General features: G+C 34.9%; 3 protein-coding genes across 3 annotated transcripts; 2 read left to right on the forward strand and 1 right to left on the reverse strand.

Moving 5' to 3' along the window:
* Positions 1-97: 97 nt before the first annotated feature.
* Positions 98-859, reverse strand: LOC130747266 (uncharacterized). Its single transcript, XM_057600147.1, has 2 exons — positions 757-859; positions 98-636 (listed from the first exon to the last, which is right to left on the reverse strand). Exons 1-2 carry the CDS (start codon positions 857-859, stop codon positions 98-100), a joined length of 642 nt encoding a protein of 213 aa, XP_057456130.1.
* Positions 860-2,552: 1,693 nt separating this feature from the next.
* On the forward strand, positions 2,553-9,116 carry LOC130714582 (CBS domain-containing protein CBSCBSPB3-like). The gene is made up of 14 exons (XM_057564494.1): positions 2,553-2,819; positions 2,952-3,120; positions 3,210-3,342; positions 4,465-4,632; positions 6,151-6,229; positions 6,322-6,435; positions 6,613-6,679; positions 6,815-6,920; positions 6,991-7,049; positions 7,686-7,792; positions 7,878-8,008; positions 8,179-8,261; positions 8,356-8,445; positions 8,536-9,116. The coding sequence occupies exons 1-14, from the start codon at positions 2,728-2,730 to the stop codon at positions 8,707-8,709; spliced, it is 1,572 nt and encodes a 523-aa protein (XP_057420477.1). The 5' UTR covers positions 2,553-2,727; the 3' UTR covers positions 8,710-9,116.
* Positions 9,117-10,781: 1,665 nt separating this feature from the next.
* Positions 10,782-16,212, forward strand: LOC130714594 (protein FAR1-RELATED SEQUENCE 5-like). Its single transcript, XM_057564504.1, has 5 exons — positions 10,782-10,968; positions 11,468-11,689; positions 12,188-12,463; positions 12,867-13,121; positions 13,984-16,212. Exons 1-5 carry the CDS (start codon positions 10,947-10,949, stop codon positions 15,879-15,881), a joined length of 2,673 nt encoding a protein of 890 aa, XP_057420487.1. The 5' UTR covers positions 10,782-10,946; the 3' UTR covers positions 15,882-16,212.
* Positions 16,213-21,229: the final 5,017 nt, after the last annotated feature.

A 21,229-nucleotide genomic window follows, 5' to 3' on the forward strand; every position in this document is an offset into this window, starting at 1 on the left:
TTCAAGTAAAGGATCTTATACTTGTTGGGCTTGTATGTACTATCCATAAGCACCACAATAGAAATTCATTAAAAAGATTAATACAATCAGGGTGAGCCTAGAAGAGAGATTTAATCACATTAGAACCACCGTCAACCCTAGACCAGTGTGCATATTTGTCACCTTCCAACAACTTCATCAAGTGTTGAATCTCTGAGAACCCCCTCTTAATCCTATTGTAGGCTTGCTTCTCATTGTAGATTTGTTTGATTCTAGTCAGGTTGTTGGGGTTTTTCTCCCTTAGTGCAATCAACATGTCGCTTGGCTTAACCCTTTTCTCAATCATACTTCCCACCATGGTCTTTTCATCAGGATTTAGACGACCAACAAAAGAGTGAGATTGTAATGTTTCAGCTGTATCATGGTTGTGAATCCCAGAATGAACTTTCAACTTCCATCGCCCATAAACCTTGCTAGGCTTTGCTCTTAGCTTGAAATGGCAATCACATTTTTTTGTTCCAGTTTGACTGCGCTTTAACACTTGAGCTGCTTGTGTATACTTCCCACCACGCTCACATCCCAATGTCATCACAGGCTTCCTTTTTTCAGATCCGTAGTCAGACATAATCACGATAACAACATAACCATTCTCTTTACCTACATGGCGAGCCCAATCAATAATATCAGTGTGGGATGCAAAAGCATGCATATACAAAATTACAAATCATTATCGCATCGCGTAAACGTAACTATGTCCTTACTAAATCATTTTAATACTTACTTTATCGGTAGTAAAAGCCTCTTTGAGGTCCACACTAACAAAAATTGTGCCATCATGTTCATTATCATTATCAACTTCATCAGAATTTCCAGCTACCATAATGCTTCTAATAGACAACAAACTTCACTAAGTCAGCGAAGCTGAAACACTACAAGGTAGTAGAAAGGGAGCACAACTTGTCAATCGAGCGAAACTGACTCAACAACTTACACTTTGCCCTCAAAATCTTCGCCTGAATCTTCCACTTCAATATCATAACACTTTGATCAAGTACTTGCTTTTGTCGATCAAACAAAGTCTCTAACTTGTTCCATTGAAGCTCCCTTCAGGTGGTGGAGACGGAGCTGTCGAAAGAAGGTATTTGACGAGGAAAGTGAATGATCATGGGTGTTGGAGAAGGAGGTGCGTGTGCAGGTGGTGGGGCCATTTGGGTCAATGCAGTTGGTTGCGATTGATCGATAATGGAGAAGATGAGGCAATAGGAACAGAAACGGGAATGAGAATGAGAATGAGAGATGGTTACCAACTCACGATGTCTAATGGTGTTAACCCCAATTAATTTTGATGGAAAAATGAGTTTAAATTTCTTAATTACATGTCACTCTATAATTGGTGGGATAGAGGTTTGTGATAGAGATGAAACATAAGATTTTAATCCTCAAGACAACCTCATTTGGATTTTGTGGATTTTTTTTTCCTTTTTTAAAGGTATCTCCAAAGCTGACGGTAGGTATGAGACTAATCCTCTTGAGACTTTAAAATGTGTGGATTAATGATATCAATTCACTAGCTTGACCACATGGGACCCAAAATATCACTTAAACGACAATTGGTAAAAATAAAAGGCAAAACAAAACGCTAGCGTGAGAGGCAAGAAACATGCGGCTGGAGCATGAACTTATAGGAAGCTCGAATGAATAGATATTATTTTCCAAATTAAGATAAACTAAAATAAGAGAGGTAGTGCGGCTTTATGCTCATCACAATGTCTTATAATTAAATTTTAGAGTTTAATATGTACGGATGCGTGTGAATATTTTTTTTACATAATCATCTGATTAGATTTCATCACTAACCAAATGAAATGGTGTAGTGAAGTGTTACATTTTTAACTCAGAATGAAATTTTTTATTGATGAGCCTCCTACTCTTAATTTCCTGATAATCAAGTAAAAAAATTAGTTTCACGCCTATCGTAAGAAGAATACCATATTAACATCGAAAAATTATAATTATTAATTTATCATGTTACAATTAATTTGAATCTAAACACATTTAAAATAAAAAAGTTTAGATTAGTTTTTATACACTGACAGTGCAAAAAGTTTTCCGTAATCATTCAATCACAAGTCACAACATTTCATTTCCTATTTTAAATATTATTAAATTCAATATTAATTACAAGCTAGCAAAATGAAGAGATGTGATTAAATGATTGTTTTCTTTTTATATATCAGAAAGATAAATTGCGCCCGTCAGGACCTCCCCCTATCCAACCCACAAGTCCCCCAGCTTCTACCACTTGAGTTATCAGATACGAAGAATGATTAAATGACTACGGGTGCATAGAAATTAATCTCTAATAAATAAAGAGCTTTAAATAAATGAATGTGTTAAAGTCTGAAAACACCTAGTTTACATATAAATTAAATCCTCTGTTTATTTCATTGATTAAATCCGACCACAGCATTCATTCATTAATGGATTGAATAATTGTGTAAAAATTGAAAGCAAGCAATTTGAACCTTTGAGAGGTGGGAAAAAACAGAATAAAACAAATAAATTAATAATTCCATTTTTTGAGGTGAAGGAAAGAGGGAGAGAGGAAGAAGCAGAACCAGAACCCTAACCTCCCGGTGATTTGACATGAACACGAGATAGAGAGATACATGGTGGGGCATGGTTGTTGGTAACAGATCTTCTTAACATAATAATACCAATTCCAAAAACTACAGAGATTATTACAAGATGAAGAAGACCAAACAACAACGCTCTTCCAAGAAATCCCTTCCCGCCGAAAATGGAACCAACGCCAAAGCTTCCTCTCCGCCTTCGCAACCGTAAATTCATCACAATTTCACTCATGCACGCGTCGAAATCAATAAATGAATCTACATTTTTTTTCATAATTTTAATTAATTTATTGAAATTGAAATTTCTGTTGAATTAATTGAATTGTTGTCGGTTACTAGCGATGAAGGAGGAGAAAGGACGGTGAAGAAGCTTCGATTATCGAAGGCGCTCACCATTCCTGAGGGGACAACGGTTTCCGAAGCATGTCGGAGAATGGCCGCTCGTCGCGTTGGCGCTGTTTTGTTGACGGATTCCAATGCTCTGCTTTCAGGGATTCTCACGGATAAGGTTTCTAGAAGCTTCTATCTTTATTCTTTGTTTGTGGAATGTTTTTTTTCATGTTGTTTTAGTTGGAGGTTGTTGTTGTTTGTGGTTAGGATGTTGGTGCTAGAGTTGTGGCTGAGGGGTTGCGGCCGGAGGAGACGACGGTTTCGAAGGTGATGACGAGGAATCCTATCTTTGTGACATCGGATGCGCTGGCTATTGAAGCGCTTCAGAAAATGGTTCAGGGTTAGCTTCGTTCTTTCTTCACTTTAATTAATTTGTTGTTGTTGTTGGAAACAGATACATTTGGATTTTGCTGTAGTTCTGAGTGAGTTAATTTTTTAATCAATTGGATTCTGCACTGAGCACTGAGCAGAGATTTTGTTATGGTGTGCTCAGAGGATGCAATGGAATCAAAGAGTTTGGTTTTAGACATGGTTGATTTCAGTGAGGTTTCTATTTTCTAACATGGCAGGACAAAGTCTATACCTTGGGATATGGACTACATGTAGTAATGTAGATGTGTTTATATTTGTGCTATTAAATAAGTTGTTTGCTTCTATATTGGGGCTACTATTCTACGAGAATCATGCGTGCCGTGGTTGAAGGGTCGTTAGTTGTTGTGACAATGATGACAGACAATTGGATATGTGAATTTTGTTATTACCATGTGTTGGGGCTGCGATGTCCCTCACTTTTGCAGTGAAAAGGTGTTTTCTGGAATGGAGACTATTTGCTGTTAGATAATAGTTGTGTTCTATGTGACATGCATCTTTTGGAACCCTGTTTTGATGGCATCTATAAACATGTCTAGTGCATTCCCATCTGTGCATTCCCATCTGTGCATTCTTCCTCTGACTCCTTGGTTCTTTACTTTACTTGGTACTAAATTTGTAGCTTCTAACTTTACTAGTGTTATTCTGAAAAACATTAAATTTTCTCTCATTTAATGTTATTTGAATTTTCCCCTGTTTCATGTTCTTTGTTTCCCTCTTCCATCTCACACATGAACAAAAAAAAATGACGTGTGGTTGGCGACAAAACCTTTCATTAGATTCACTATGTATTCTGTCGTTGGCGACAAAACCCTATAAAACCTTTTACAGGGGAAAATTAGTTAATAAGCAAAATGATGTGTGGTTGGCGACAAAACCTTTCATGAATTCTGTATGTTCCTTGTTTTTTATAGGGTTCCTCCATGTCTTTGTTTTTTATTATGTTTTATGTTTTATTTTCTCTTTACTATTTCTGCTTCTTTAACTAGATTATGGCGAGCAAGTGATTTCATTAGATTCACTATGTATTCATATTGCTTATTAATTCATGAGGTGGGAGATATAATGATTTGACTTTTTTCTTCACTAATAGGTAAATTCAGGCACCTCCCTGTTGTGGAAAATGGTGAAGTCATTGCCATGCTGGATATTGCCAAATGCCTTTATGATGCCATATCTAGGGTGGAGAAGGCTGCTCAACAAGGGAGTGCCATTGCTGCCGCAGTTGATGGGGTCGAAAATCAGCGTAGTAGTAATATAGGTTAGTTAACAATTATCTTCATACATACATTTTATGGTATTGCTCGTACATAAACAGATGAATTTGTTCTACTTGCATGTGGTAAGTCTGTTTATGTTCATAACTGCCATGGTTAAATTCATAAATCCTACGGGCTATAGGCCTATGGTTTAATTATTTTAGGTCCATCATACAAAGTAACAAGAAAATAGAGGGATATGTAAAGCGTATGATTTAAACGAGGCGGATGAAATTGAGCAACAGTTTGGGTATAATTTGTAATAGAAAAGTCCTATTAAAGTTCAAAGAGAAATTTTAATCCGAACGTATAAGACAGTTGTGTTGTATGAAGGCTAAATGTTGGGCAATGAATACAATTAGAAATTAAGCTCAATGTTATGATGGATGAGTGGTATAAGGCTTTTGATCGAGCTGAATGGCGTAGTTTAATCCATATAGCCGACCTGGCGACCTCACTTAGTGCGATAAGGCTTTTGTTGTTGTTGTTATGGTGGATGAGTGGACACATTAGCAACAACATAGGAATAGTAATGAAAGTATCAGAGAGAACGTTAGAGTGGAATCTATTGTTGAAAAAGTAGTAGAGTCTTGATTTTGATAATTGTGGTATGTGTGGAGAAGACCAATAGAAGCTCTAGGAAAGACTAAGATGGGTAGATTGAAAAGGGGATAGTCTAATAGTTAGCCTTAGGGAGAGAACAAAGATAATTATAAGTGAAGCCATAGAGAAGGATTCAAATTTAAATGGCGTGCTACTAGACATGATTTATGATAGAACATAACAGTGTTGTTTGATCCATGTAGCTGACTCCACTGAATGAGGAAAGACTTAGGTTGTTGGAATCTAACTTTTGGGCTTGCTCATAAGTCATAAGCTGACTTGCTGGGTTTTATAGACAAACTTTAAAGCGTTGTCACCTTTATGGCAGAAAATAATGCTCAAAGGAACCGGAAGCACCAAAAATGTTAGCGAGAGTTATCAAATGAGTGCTTTGTCTCACTATTTGTTTCATTTTCCTTTTCATGAGGTTATATTATTCTTCATCTCCCCTCCAATACTCTCCCTTTGTATCCAATAAAATATATTATATTAAATCAATGCCCAAAGAGTGATTAATGTGAATCATCCATGACTTCATCTCTTGTGCCGTTAACTGTTAATAAACTGAAGACATAATATTTTCACAAAGAAAAACTGAATATTTTGCCAGAAATTCATCTATTGTATTTAATTATTTTCATATTAGGGACCAAGTCTAGGTGTTGCTTCTTTGCATATTTATACTTGTGTCATACTCGGGAGCTTAATCTGTAAGGTTTTCTCTGTGAAGTTTAAGCAAAGTAGGTAAATGGAGGACTGAGTACTATCAATAGAAATTTATTAAAACCTTGCAAGTTTTATGTCCTAAAACTTACTGCTTTTCATAGTAATCTTTCAGAGTATTGAAGATTGCCATATTTTTCCTTCACATTTTAATGATGCTAATTTTATGTTTCAATTGTGACCATTTTTGTCAGCTCCAAATGCTTTAATTGAAACATTGAGGGAGCGCATGTTCAAGCCTTCGCTGTCAACTATACTGGGTGAAAATATAAAGTATTTTTTAGATCATATTTTCTTGAATATCTATTTATTGCCTAAGATTTCTTTTGTAAGAAGATAAGATCTGTTACTTTATGTCTTTATAGGGTCGCTATTGCATCAGCATCAGACACTGTCTATGTAGCTGCAATAAAGATGCGGGAGTTGCGTGTTAATTCAGCTGTGATTGTGATCGATACCAAGATTCAGGGGATACTGACGTAAAATCCTTTTCTGAGGCTTTATTCTCATCCTTTAGAAATCTATGACGTGGAATAACGTAACATGATTGCTTAATTTTTGGATTAGAAACTTCCTTGATTGAGATCTATCAAATGGACTTCAGATAGTTTTTTTGTTGTTGGTGTAATATATTGTTTTGTGAATCTGTTATGCAGTTCAAAAGACATCCTCATGCGTGTTGTGGCTCAAAATCTTTCCCCTGAGCAGACTCTAGTGGAGAAGGTTGTTATGATTTTATTTTTTGAAGTAGCTTTACTGGAAAGTGGTTTATTCTGAGATGTCATTTCTTCTGTCGGGTTCTAATTTTTGCAAGGTATTTAGTATTTCATTCTTCTCTTTATCACTAATTTTTGTTAGGTAATGACTCCAAACCCAGAATGTGCATCACTAGACACAACAATTCTTGATGCACTGCATATGATGCATGATGGGAAGTTCTTACATCTTCCTGTGGTGGACAAAGGTTAGCTTTGCTTTCTCAATTGCATATTTAATTTCTTTCATTATTGTGCTGAATATTATTTGTTTTGTAGATGGAAATGTTGCTGCCTGTGTGGATGTTTTGCAGATAACTCATGCTGCAATTTCTCTGGTAAATTCCATGTTTTAGATACAAATAGAATATAGGGTAGAGGAAGCAAATTAATTGGATTACGCTGAAGATTGAAATGTAGAGGGGTCTGGTTTTCCAGTGTATGCTGGATGTCTGGGTTTGCACGACTTAGTTTGGGTGTATATGTCTGTGTTTTATGTGATAGCTGGGTGTTGCAAAATGAGGATGGACTACCTTCAATCTAGATTTTGTTTCAGTTCCCCGACATATGACTTTCGCTTTGTTTTTCTTAAATGGTAAATTTTTATATGATCCTATTGGGGAACAAGGGGAGCCCAAAAACCATGGGTCTGCGGTCTGCGCTAGTGGACCAAGACTACAAATCACAAGAGTGAATCTAACATCTTATTTGTCCCTAAACCTTAAAGCATTAGATATATGAAACTGTTCTCTTATAATATCTACGTAGCCTATACTTATAGAATGAATAGGCAGCAACTTCATTCCCCCTTCCTACTTTGTCATGATAGTTGATTTTATATCCGTTGAGTGTCCACTCACCTTAAATAACAATGAAGGATAATTTTGTATATCTGTATACATTTTTGTATTACTATATACTAATATGCAGATACTAGTGTGTGGTTTCTGAGATATGTACTATTGTACTTTTAGGTTGAGAGTAGCTCAGGACCTGTTAATGATGTGGCAAGCACAGTTATGCAAAAATTTTGGGACTCAGCTTTTGCTCTTGAGCCGCCTGAAGATTACGATACTCGCAGGTATTTTGGAGATATCTATGTTGTTTCAACTTTCAACATATAATTTTGTTTTGTTTTGTAAATAAGCATATATGTTTGATTGCAGTGAAGTCTCTGGACAACTGACCTTAGATGGTGCAGATACCAACAAGTCTACATATCAATCTGCTGGTTTTGGAAATTCATTTACTTTTAAATTTGAGGATCCTAATGGTCATGGGCATCGATTCAGCTGTGGTGAGTAACATCTCGTAGCAAGCTTAACTAAACTTAAATATCTTAATAAATTTTCTGCTGCAACTAACATCTTGTGCATATAGCTTGGGCCACATAATTTTCACCTTTTCGTACTCTTCTGATTCTTATCTCAACATAAGGTATTTATTTTCCTTTGCCTTTTTTTGCAGGTGCAGAACATCAAGATGAGCTTGTCTCCGCTGTGATGCAAAGAATTGGTCAAATTAATGATGGAGAAGGCCCAAAAATACTGGTGTGTTTTATTCTAGTTTTGTTTTGTCTGCTTTTATGTTGTTCTATGCTTCTATCTGTATTTATTATGACACTGTCTTTTTCTTCCCTTCTAGTATGAAGATGATGAAGGTGATAAAATTATTATTTCAACAGATAACGATCTAGCTGCTGCTGTCAGCTATGCTAGATCTGCAGGACTGAAGGTGAATATGTCTTCTTTTACTAGTTTTTTCATTTAATGATGTCCATGGGTTTGTTCATACGGATTAGATGCACGCATTTTTGTATTTCAGGCTCTAAAGTTGAACTTGGAGTTTTCTGATTCAACCAAACCGGTAACACCACAATCTTGTACAGCCTCTGGAGAGAAAACCGGTATGTTGTCTCTCCGATCCGGTGTTTTTGCAAGTGCTGTTGTTCTAACAAGCATTGGCATACTGGTCTACTTGAAGCGCTCCAGACACTGATATGTTCACCATTTTGAGGAACAAATGATGTAATAATCATTCTGTATAAAAACTACGGAGCCCTGTCGTAAATCAAATACTTGTTGCAGCAAAGGGACCTAATTGCCATTTTTCCCAGGTCTCTTATATAATTGCACACAGTAGTCATATTAGCATGTTTGGATCGACTTCTCCTTTTCTTATAATCATTTCTTGGATCTAGAAGCTTCTCTCTAGAATTGATTATGACTTTAGATTCACTTGTAGGAGTTTTTCCAAACATGCCATGACATGCAATGCAATAATAGAAATGTCACAATATTCTTTATTTCTTGAAGGCAATTGTAATTCCGGGATATATCGACTTTCATCACTGTGGGATAACTCTTGCGGTCAAATATTGTGGTTCTCCTGATGTTCTATTATAAGTTTTAAACTATCTTGTGTTTAAATATTAATCGAGTTAATGTGACGAACTTTTGTGTTCACCTTTTACCTTGAAGTGAGTGTTAACGTTCATTGAGTGTTAACGTCTGTTAGCACCATTACCAACGAGTATTTAAATGCAGCCAAAATTTATAGGGGAGTGTGTAGGTGGGGGGAGAGGGAGATGAGTGCAGAGGGATTAGAGAGTAGGGTTGGTAATCGACAATCCAAGATTGGTGGTTGACAGATGCCATGGTAGAAGGTAGAACATTGAGTTTAAGGCAATTTGAAATGCATGTTTATGTTAAATTACTATGTAGGTCAGTAGATTGTTTTAAAGATGGTTCACCTTATAATTATCTATAAAACTTAAGAACTTGGGAAGATTTTAAAAAATTGAAAATTATTCCATTTTTAATTTTTTTTGCTAGATTCAAATGATATGATTAATGAAAAGTGAGAGATTTCCCTATGACTTCTCTCATATATATGAAAGGAAATATTAAAAGAATAAATACCCATATTGTTAGAGTATCTTAAGTCAAATCAAGTAAAATGACGTGTACTAATAAATATACATGCTCTGATCGAGAAACATTCATATATTTGTATTAATATTCTCTTTTATAAATTTTTAATGTGAATATTGTTATAATTACTTACAAAGTAATCCTTCACATCGTTTTCAACCTTTCTTGTCTACAAAATTTTGTTCCAAAGATGTTTGAAACTGCACCATCATTTTCATCCTTCGCCAACCACGATCTTCAACTGTCGGTCTCTATGTCGTCAATAAGCCTCGACAGTCAAAATTTCATCACACATGACAATAATCTATTAAGTCACTTAATGCGAGTATTACACAAAATAATTTTTGGTTACCACAAAATTCACCTAAAATTAATTAAAAAAAATAGTAAATAATATCGCAATAGTTATGAATAAATGTTGAGTTTTCCATCACTTTCACCATTTTTAAATGTGAAAAAAAAATGAGAGCAGTTAATGATATGACATAAAATACAGAAAAAAGAGTGAAAATGAGATTTGAAAGAAAGTGAAATGTATGTATCATTTATTTTGATTGCCTTCCTTGTTGTGAAAGCTTTGTACTTTTGTCTTTTTTGTAACTCACAAACGAAACAAGCTACATTGAAAATACTCCCTCCATTCCTGATCTTTTGTTGTTTAAGGTTATGCACATTGTTTAAGAGTGCAATCATTGATAAATTTGTTGACATAAACACCCTTATTTAATGTTGAGATAGAGTGAAGAGAGAGTGATAGTTATTGGTTAATAAACTTGTTATGATTTTGATTGGTAGAAATAAGAGGTGGTTGGTGAGAGATATAGTAATAAACCCATACATGGAAAAAATAGAGAAAAAATGCATTGGGTTTGTAAAACAACAAAAGTTTTGGAATTTAGGTCAAAAGTTAAAACAACAATAGATCAGAAACGGAGGGAGTATAGACTATAGAGTATAAGCGTAGGAGAGAGAACCTTGCTGCATGTAAAATAAAAAAATGAGCCTAAGATATGATTACTATTTCATTATTGCCTAGGAAAGTGGCAAAGTGAGATCCCACTTTCCAATGCAAACTAAAACCACTCTAATCAAAATCCAAATCCACACTCTAAACTGTCTGACTCCAACTCAGTTTCTGCAGTTTTTCTCCCGCCAGAACAATGGCATTTTGGTGATTTCTCAACAACTGAAGGACATTTTCATTTCCCATTTTCCTATATTTCATGAAGATTGAGGAAGCATTGTGTCGTGTTTGGTGGTTTCACTGCACAACATACCGAAACTGATCACAGTACCACAACCATGGCTCCATTCCAATATGAAGGTACGTGCTTCCTTGCTCTCAAGATTAATGTTTTATAACTTTTATTCAATTCCATGTTCAATCTGTTTTTGGGTCCTTCTGAAATTGAGTCTTGGGACGTAAAAATAGAAACTTGATCATGAAGGAGTGGAAGCAAGCAACGGTTAATGTTCCTTCCACTTTCTTCCCTTCTTCTGTGAAATTTTATGCTTCAAGTCCATGAAATATACCTAATCATACCCTTTTGGATGCAAATCAAATAGCACTTATTCGAGCTTATTTAGCGCGTTTTTTTCCCGATAAGCTTCAATAAGCCTGTATGCAAACGAGCTGATAGTTTTAGAATGGTAGGAAGGAATAGGATCATATTTGAGTAATCATTATTGGTTGATCGATAGAAAGAGAGGAACAGATAATGAGTAGATTTTGATGTTTCACTATTTCCTTTTCCAAAATGGCTGAAAACAAGAAGTGATTATCAATGAAAATAAAGTACTTATTTTCCCCTATTTTCTTGCAGCCCTACTTAATATGTCAATTCTGGTGGAAGGGAAAGAAAGAAATGTAAGTGAATCGAATGTGATGGGCCCTAATGGTGGTGCTGGATGTGGCGGCTTCTTCATCCAGGATAACAATCAGGACTATCAGAACAATTTAGTGAATGCCAAAAGAAAAAAAATTGTGGGTTCACTGAACGCTTTACCGAAAATGATCACCCCCATCGCTTCATTCCTAAACAAAGGTACGTGCTTGCTTGCCTTTTCAAAAGCATTAAGTAGTGTTTTATTCAATATCATGTTCAATCTGTTTTGGGGTCCTTCCAAAATTGAGTCATGAGACATGAATGATTTTATATTATTATTTCTAACATAAGCATAAAAGAAATTCCTAATGGAGCTAGAGGCTACTTTTCAATGAAGATGGTCAAGTAGGAGGCAAAAGCTGTTAGATAGATTAACTCTTCTTATTTGAGAGAAAGTGGTCTTTGTAAAATGGTGTCTCTTAGTGTTCTTTCCCAGTGTCCTACGTTTTGGAGGTTAGCCATGTCGTGGTGTCAATGTTGTGTCGGAATTGGTTCTTCATAGGTAAGAAGGGTCATATTTGGGGAATCTTTATTGGTGGATTGTTAGAAAGAGGGAAATCGATGAAGAATAGATTTTGTTGTTTTCACCGTTTCCTTTTCACAAATTGCTGAAAAAATATGTACTTATCAATGAAAAATGTATTTATTTTCTTGCAGGCTTTCTTAACGCATCAAATATGGTGGAAAGGAAAAGGAAAAGATTGGATAATGATCAAGCCCCTTGTAGTGCTTTGATTGCAATGAGTGATGTGGAACCTGCGAAAAGGAAAAGATTGGATAATGATCAAGCCCCTTGTAGTGCTTTGATTGCAATGAGTGATGTGGAAGCTGCGAAAAGGAAAAGATTGGTTGATGCTCAAGCCCCTTTTAGAGCTGAGATTCCAATCAGTAATGTGGAAGCTTCCCTTGATTTTCTAAGTGCTAAGAAGGAAGGTACATGCTTCCCTTCCTTTTCAAAAGCATCAAGTAATATTTTCTATAGCTCGTTATAGAGCTTAGGAGATTGTTTTTACGTTTTCTTTGTATATAGGCTAACTTGTCTTGACTTTGAGAATATAGATACGCACACATTTATACATATAAATATAAGTGGTGTCCATATGTCCTACTTTTTGGAGGTTAGCCGTGTCGCGGTGCCAGTGTCTTGTTGGAGTCAGTGCTTCATAGTTAGGAAGGATCACTTTTGGGGAATCTTTATTGGTTGATTGTTAGGAATAGAGGAACGGATTAAGAATAGATTTTTGTTGTTTTCACCTGTTTCATTTTCCCAAATTACTGAAAACAACGTGTGCTTATCAATGAAATAAAGTACTTATTTTCCCCTCTTTTCTTGCAGCCATACTTAAAGCATCAGTTATGGTGGAAGGGAAAGAAAGAAATATAAGTGGGTTGAATGTGATGGGCCATAATTGGTTAGCTAGAGACTTTGTGGCAACGCACACACATTCTGGGTTGTCACCAGCATGCAATTCACATCTTCAAATTGATCCTTCTCAGAACAATTTAGTGAATGCGAAAAGGAAAGAACTTGTGGTTTCACTGCGAACTTTACTGAAACTTATCACACCGATCACTACATTCCAATACCAAGGTACATGCTTGCTTGCGTTATTAAGAGCATTAAGTAGTGTTTTATTCAATATCCTGTTCAATCTGTTTTTGGGTCCTTCCAAAATTAAGTCATGGGACATAAAAATCGGAACTCGATCATGAAGGAAAGCAGGGTGAAGGAGTGAACCAAGCAATGGTTAATGTTCCTTCCACTTTCTTTTCTTCCTCTGCAATTTTATGCTTCCATTCCATGAAATGCACAAAGTTTTATTATGGTAGGCTATGAAGCATGGACACCACGTGTCAGACACTTCTTCACGATGTCTGAATAAAAATATTTTTTCCAGTTCGGAAACTTGAGCAGATACCTCTCATTGGCTTGATATCTCTAAGACACTTGTATCATTTGAAAAATTAATAAATTTTAAAAGTCAAGGCATAAAAGAAATTGCTAATGGAGAGAGGCTACTTTTCAATGAAGATGGTCAAGAAGGAGGCAAAAACTGTTAGATAGAGTAGCTCTTCTTATTTAAGACAAAGTGGTTACTTTGTAAAATGGTGTCTCTTAGTGTTCTTTTGTGTAGCTCGTTGTTATAGAGCTTAGGAAATTGTATGTTCTCTTTGTATAGATACTAACTTATTTTGACTTTGAGTGTGTGTGTGTATATAACCGGTTTCCTAGTGTCCTACTTTTTGGAGGTTAGCTGTGTCGCAGTTTCAATGCCGTTTCGGAGTTAGTACTTCATAGGTAGGAAGGATCATATTTGGGAAATCTTTATTGGTGGATTGTAGGGAAGAGGGCAACGGATGGAGAATAGATTTTGTTGTTTTCATGGATTCCTTTTCCAAAATTGCTGAAAAAATGTGTACTAATCAATGAAAAATGTATTTATTTCCTGCAGGCTTTCTTAAAACATCAATTATGGTCGAAAGGAAAGAAACAAATGTAAGTGGGTTGAATGTGATGAGTCGTAATGGTGATGCTGGCTGTCGCAGCTTCTTCATCAGGGATAGCAATCAGGACTATCACAACATGTTTCCTAATCATGTACAAATTGAAAGAAGGAATGGTAGTTTCAAGATTATAAATGCGGATAATTCAAGGCAACTGCAAAGGTTGACTGAAATTGATGTCCTACCCATGCAATTTGCTGAAGAAGGCTTTAAGCAAAAGAAACATCTAGAAGATGGATTTAATTGTTTTGGTGCATTTTGCAGACACCTTGTCAGCCATAAGTGGTCTGTAAAAGAGTTTGTGGCAGCACACACACATCATGAGCTGTCTCCAACATGCAAATCACATCTCCAAATTGATTTTCCTCAGAAGAATTTAGTGAATGTGAAAAGGAAAAGAGTGGTTAATGATCAAGCCCCTTGTAGCGCTTTGATTGCAATGAGTGATGTGGAATCTGCGAAAAGGAAAAGATTGGTTAATACTCAAGCCCCTTGTAGATCTAAGATTCCAATCAGTGATGTGGAAGCTGCCCTTGATTTTCTAAGTGCTAAGAAGGACTCAGACAATGGCTTATTCTATGAAACAAAATTTGTTGCAGGCCATTTAAGATCTGTATTTTGGGCAGACTCTATATCCCAGTTAAATAATGCATGCTTTGGAGAGGTGATGGCAGTTTACAGGACAAAGTTATGCATGATGCACTTTGTAGTGTTGACTGGTCTCAACCATCATCATCGGACATGTGTATTTGGATGTGCTTTGCTTCAAGATGAGACTGTCGAGGCCTACACGTGGTTATTTCAAACATTCCTTCATGTAATGCAGGGTTGCATGCCCCTATCAGTGGTGACTGATGATCATCAAGCTATCCGTGAAGCTATTAAGCTTGTGTTGCCGCGATCAAGGCACCGCCTATGCACACAACATCTCGAGAAAATAGCACGCTCCAATGTTAAAAACCCGTTCTTCATATCTGATTTCAAAGCATGCATGTTGGAGGTTCTATCACCAGATGATTTTGAGCTTAAATGGAAAAGAATGGTTGAAATGTATAAAGTGTCTGAAAATCCTTGGATACAAAGAATGCATAGGGAACGTCATATGTGGGCAGAGACTTACTTGAGGGAAAGTTTCTCAGCTGGATTGCAAAGCACAAAAATATGTGAAAGCATTGATGAACATTTGAGGAATTCTTCACAAAATAACCTGAAACTACATGAATTTCTCAACGAGTTTGAATGCGTGATTAATGCACTCTGGCATGAGGAGGGGAAGGCTGAGTGTAAGTCTGCCATTTTGCAAGTTGCTCGTCTCTCAAATCCGCTTAAGAAACATGCTTCTGATATGTTTACTTGGGATTCTTACAAGAAGTTTATTACAGAGATGCGATTGGAGTCTTGTTTGTTTGTGGTGAACAAAGATGAAGGCACAGACCACAACAAATACAGATTGTGTAACCCTGAGAATCATAATTTAATCTATGAAGTTATGGTCAAGCCTAGTGGTCCAAGTATTAAATGCTCATGCATGAAGTTTGAGACATTGGGGTTACCTTGCTGCCATGTTATTCATGTACTCAAATCTGAGGGAATAGAAAAAATTCCCCAAGATCTCATACATCCTAGATGGACAAAATCAGCAAAATTCAGTGCACAGTTTTGGCACCGTTCCTTGCCACCAGTGTCTAGTGATATTATGTTAAAAATGATGTGTTATGGTAATTCGGCATATTTCTCTTCCATACTTTGTTACTGCAAGTCAAAATCAGATAAGGTACGCAACTTATTTCTTGGTGGAGATCATGAGTTAGAGCGTCAAATACAAGATCAGCTATGGTGTATCTAAGTAAGCAGAAGAGGTTAGGGGATCTGATACATGGGTATTAATCTAAGATTTTTGTCTATATTCCCAAAAAACTATGTCATTGTGATAATTACTATGATTTTATTACTTTTGGGCACCTGGGTTGAAGTCAACTTAGGCTTCAAGATGTTAAACTTTCCATTTGTGTCCATTCCAAACAGATATAGTAATAGATATCAACACTGGAGTTGCTGATTTGCACATTGTAATATTTTGAGTAAATTCTCTGATATGCCATTCTAGCAAACTTATGGATTACTTGATGGGTTTTCGTGTGTTGTGAATTGTGATGGCTTTCCAAGTATTACTAACTAACTAACCTCGTCCCCTTCTATTGATCAAGAAGCCAAGTATTTAAAAGTTGTATTTTTGTATTCATATTACACCTGAATCTTATTTTTCCAGTTGTCCAGTTGCTCTATGCATGATTATATTCTGTAGAGCAGATCTTGCAAGGAAGATTATGCATGAATTGCTTTAGCTTAGGAGGTGATCTGTTGTGTTGTGTTCCAATTTTCTGAAGTTATCCTGAAGTGGCAATTCTTTCAACCAATATCTACGACCTTTAAGTTTATGTTTTCTTTTATTATTTTTTGTCCTTTGATAATATTGTGGCCCAGAGGCTTCTCAATCTTTTGTACTGAATTTGCCTTAAGGGGATGTGGTTTATTCTTCATTATGACTAGTTTGAGACAATTTTCGTAAGACCAAAGTGGGTTGGCGCAGTGGTTAAATATTTGGTACTGTAAATGGTTTTTGTTTAACATCGGACAGATAAACAACTTTTCAAGGTGATTCTTGGATATTTCCTCCTCAACCTAGTACCGTAAGTGATTGAGGGTTTGATTTCCGACTCTTGTAAATGAAAAAAACAAATTATAAATTTAATCTCCAATCATTACAGGACCAATTTTTTTAAATATCGCTGTCAATAGGTCTCATCATATATAATTCAGGTACATGAACCATCAATAGTATAAACACTCATCAAACATCTCATTTTTATCTATCTCTCATTTCTTGTCAAATCATACCATATATCACATTCATTTTCTCTATCTCTAAACACTTCTGTTCTACCAAACATTTTCCTAAATAATAATGTAGGATCAATCTCTTGTATAAATACTCCATTCCTACCTCCAGGGGACCATTTGTTTTAAATATTGCTATAAAAGGTGCGATCATAAATAATTGTGTATAATCAATCAATCTCACCTAAATTAGTATCAGAAAAATGAGAACCATGTGCTCAACACAGAAACCCTATAATGTTGTTTTAGTAATTTCGTTGTTCTTCTGCTAGCCATTAAGGTAAAATCATTAGAAAAAGGTTTCCTTCAACTACACCAAGCTGAACACACTTGAAGCAAATATAACTACAATAATGTTTCTTTCACACCTCTAAAAAAGGCGGAAAGAGGTGGAATGAGGAGAGAGATAGGAAGAAAAAAAAGTAAGAAAAAGAAAGTATGAGATGTGATGATAAATGATAAGAAGAGAGAGATAGAAATAAAAAGAGGTGGAAATGAAGTCTTTAGAAAATGAGGTGTGTATATATCTCATGAACTATCATGGGTGATGCTGGGATTGGGAAAGAGTGTGTCTTGTCTCTGCCCATCAACAACCCATGGGGATGGTTTGACTACAAGTCGTGCCTTGTTTAAGAGCCTCGTGACCATTTGGGATTCTACGACAGTACGACTGGTACTTCCTTCTCTTTCGCGAATCGCGATCAATGACTCGTTTAGAAATCAGGGGAGAAGGATTTTCACCAATTCATGGAAATATTGGTTATTAAAAGAATAAATAACAAAACTATCACAATTGCCCCACATCTATAAATTATGTATATTTACAAAATCTGGTTTTCAGATAAAATAATATTTGATTTATCTAAACATGAATCACTCAAATATTTAAGGGTTAATGGTGAAATTAGTCCTTGACTTTGTAAGTGAGTTTAATTTTAATTCCATTGAGAAAAAATGACATTTAGTGACGATCGAAAACCACCAGAAATTGTAAAAATGACCGCCTCTAAACGTCATTTTTCGTTAGAGGGCTAAAATCAAACTTGCTTACAAACTTATGGACTAACTTAACCATTAATATTAGTTTTGAATGTCAAATTTTCATAATATATTTTACAGCGTTAAATCTTCCTATTTAGTGTGAACATTTTAGTTTCAAAAAAAAAGTGTGAACATTATTATATTTTGTTCTATTTATTCTGATTAATTTTACTTTTCTCTAGCTCATTTTGTTCATTTTCATAACTATTGTGCTGCTGCATTTCATTGCATATTTATTAAATGTTAAAATTAATTACAAAAAAGTACTCCATTTGTTTCAAATAACTTTCCTTAATTTTGCGGCTATTCCCCTCCATATCAAATGAATGGAATTTGAATTATGGAATTCTCATTAAGAGCTGCGGAACTAACAACTCTATTCGAAAGTATAATTGTCAAATTTAAATAAATACGCATGTTAAGAAATATAATTAATATTATTAAGTTTTTTTTTAAACATACCTTTTGGTTTTCTATTTTATCATTTAAAGTGTATTTATAAATTTCTTCATTTATTTTTTTTATAAGAGCATAATATAAAAAAATTAATTAATATTCTCTTCAAATTCTAATTAATATTTATCATGGAACATTTTTATTTTTTTAAGTGGATAATTATTTTGAAATAAATGATAAATGATATCAGAAAACTTATCAATTTTATTTGATTGCCTTCCTTGTTGTGAAAGCTTTGTGAAAAACGAAAATGGCTACATGATGAGACTATAGAATCAACAATGATATATACACACCTCCTTTTTTATACACTTCATTTCCACCTATTTTTATTTCTATCTCTCTCCTCTTATCACTTATCACATCTTATATTTTCTCTCTCTTACTTTTTTTATTTCTTCCTATCTCTCCTTCTCCACCTCATTCCACCTCATTTTTGAGGTGTCAACAAATAATTATCCCTATAGAATAGACGTGGGAGACTGGGAGAGACTGCTGCTTGCTGCATGTAAGGAAAAAAAAAATCATGTCTGATGTCAATGTCATGTTCAATCCTTCCCCATTCGTGCTTTCACATTGAATAATGTCTTATTTAGCTTTCTTTTCCACTCTACCTCAAGTGAATAAGAAAAAAGAGTTATAGGATATGTGATGGGAGAAAAAGTGCAAGGAAAGATAAAATAAAAAGAGTTTAATGAGGATGAACTTACACTGTCAACCAATCATATTCTATAATTATGCCATGTCATTATTGAATTTTTTATATAATTTAATTTTTTAAAAACAAAAAATCCCAATTCTTCTCTTTTATTCAATCGTGTTCTTCTTCCCTCCTCAATTTCATGGTGCAGTTTCTCCCAATTTTGCAACATCAAACCAGAGGACATATCTCATTGCCATCTTTTATCTGGTGGTAATTCATTTTATTGAACTAATCTCCAGTCAATCGATCTCATTTTTTCACAACTGATACTCATCACTCATCTTTTCCGGTATAAAATGGTTAAATCCGAAATTGATTTCTGGTTGTGACTTGCAATCGAAAATGAGAATGCTAAACTATACATGGTTGCAGACCCACAAAATTAATGGTGGGCAGAAATTAGTTTCCTAATAGGCATGAAACTAGTAGGAGAGGAGGTAAGAAAACTGAAAACATAATAGGATGAAGTAGAAGAAAAAACAAGAAAGAAAGAGGAAGAGGATCAGAAGTAATAGCAACCCAGCGCAAGTTCGTTCACGACGGCACAGTACTGCAGGTTTTGGTATGAGAAAAGGGGCTTTGTGTTTACCTAGGTTTTTATTTTCAATTAAATAAAATCCTTTTATTATTAGTCTGATGTGGCAAAATGTTAAAATTCTATTGGGTGACTGTGTAAAGATGGTTTACACTGTCAGTGCATTCCCATTAAAAATGTGTGGAAAATATATAAGAGAGAAAGTGAAGTGTGAGTGAATCATTAGTCATTACTCCTTTCACATTTAGGCTATGTTTGACACGTTTAGCTGATAAACTAGCTGAAAGCTGAAAAGCTAACTCATAGCTGAAAGTTGATAAGCTAGCTGAAAGCTGATAGCTGAAAGTTGAAAAGCTACGTAATTGTAATAAAAGTGTTTGGTAAAACTAGCAGTTGAACAAGCTGAAATTGTAAAATGACATAAAATGACATACTTGTATGATTATTTTTATATTTAACATTACTTTATTTTCACATTAATACCTATAAGATATTCAAAAAAAAAAAACCTATAAGATATTAATATTAAAATTATTATAACTTTAAATATTTTAATTTGACTCAATTTATTTATCATCTTAAAAATAGGTTTTCCGAAGGAACAAAAAAAAATCATCTTAAAAATATAATATTAATTTTTACTTATTTTATTTTAACATTAATACCTATATTAATTTTTCCGAAGGAACAAAAAAAATCATCTTAAAAATATAATATTAATTTTTACTTATTTTATTTTAACATTAATACCTATATGATAGAATTTTAATAAAATAATAAGGATAAAAATGACAATAAATTCAATAAGCTATAAGCTACCTCAGATAGCTTATAGCTTAAAGATTTAAGCTACTGAAATAAGCTCATTCGCCAAACACTTTTATAGAGCTTTTAAGCTAGTCAAATAAGCTTTAAGCTAATCAAATAAGCTATAAACTAGCTGAAATGACATGCCAAACATAGCCTTATTGTCTTGGAAAGTGGAACCAAAAGCAAACTAAAACTCAACCCAAACACACACTCAAAACTGGCCAACTCCAACTCTGTTTCGTTAGCTTTTTCCCGCCAGAGTAATGGCATTTTGGTTATTTCTGAACAAATGTTGGACATTTTAAAATACTATCATATTTTGTTTCTCTATTTCCTATCTTACATGAAGATTTAGGAAGGATTGTGTTGTGTTTTGGGGTTTCACTTTCACTGCACAGTGCACACGTCTCACCGAAACTGATCACAACCACCGCACCATTCCATTACCAAGGTAAGGTACGTGCTTCCCTTCCTTTTCAAGAGCATTAAGTATAGTTTTATTCAATCTTTTTCTGGGTCCTCCCCAAATTGAGTCATGGGACATAAAAATAGAATAGGAACTTGATCATGACGGTTAATGTTCCTTTTATGCTTCCATTCACATAGTTTTAGTATGGTAGGAAGCTATGAAGCACATGCAGTGAAATAGAATGTCCTGGTGTCGGTGATATCAACATTGACATTCGTTTACGACTTGTTCGAACAGGTTAGCCGACACCTCTTATATTATTTGAAATAAATATTTTTTAAA

This window comes from Lotus japonicus, chromosome 1, assembly GCF_012489685.1.
Source record: "Lotus japonicus ecotype B-129 chromosome 1, LjGifu_v1.2".
Classification (NCBI taxonomy): Eukaryota; Viridiplantae; Streptophyta; class Magnoliopsida; order Fabales; family Fabaceae; genus Lotus; species Lotus japonicus.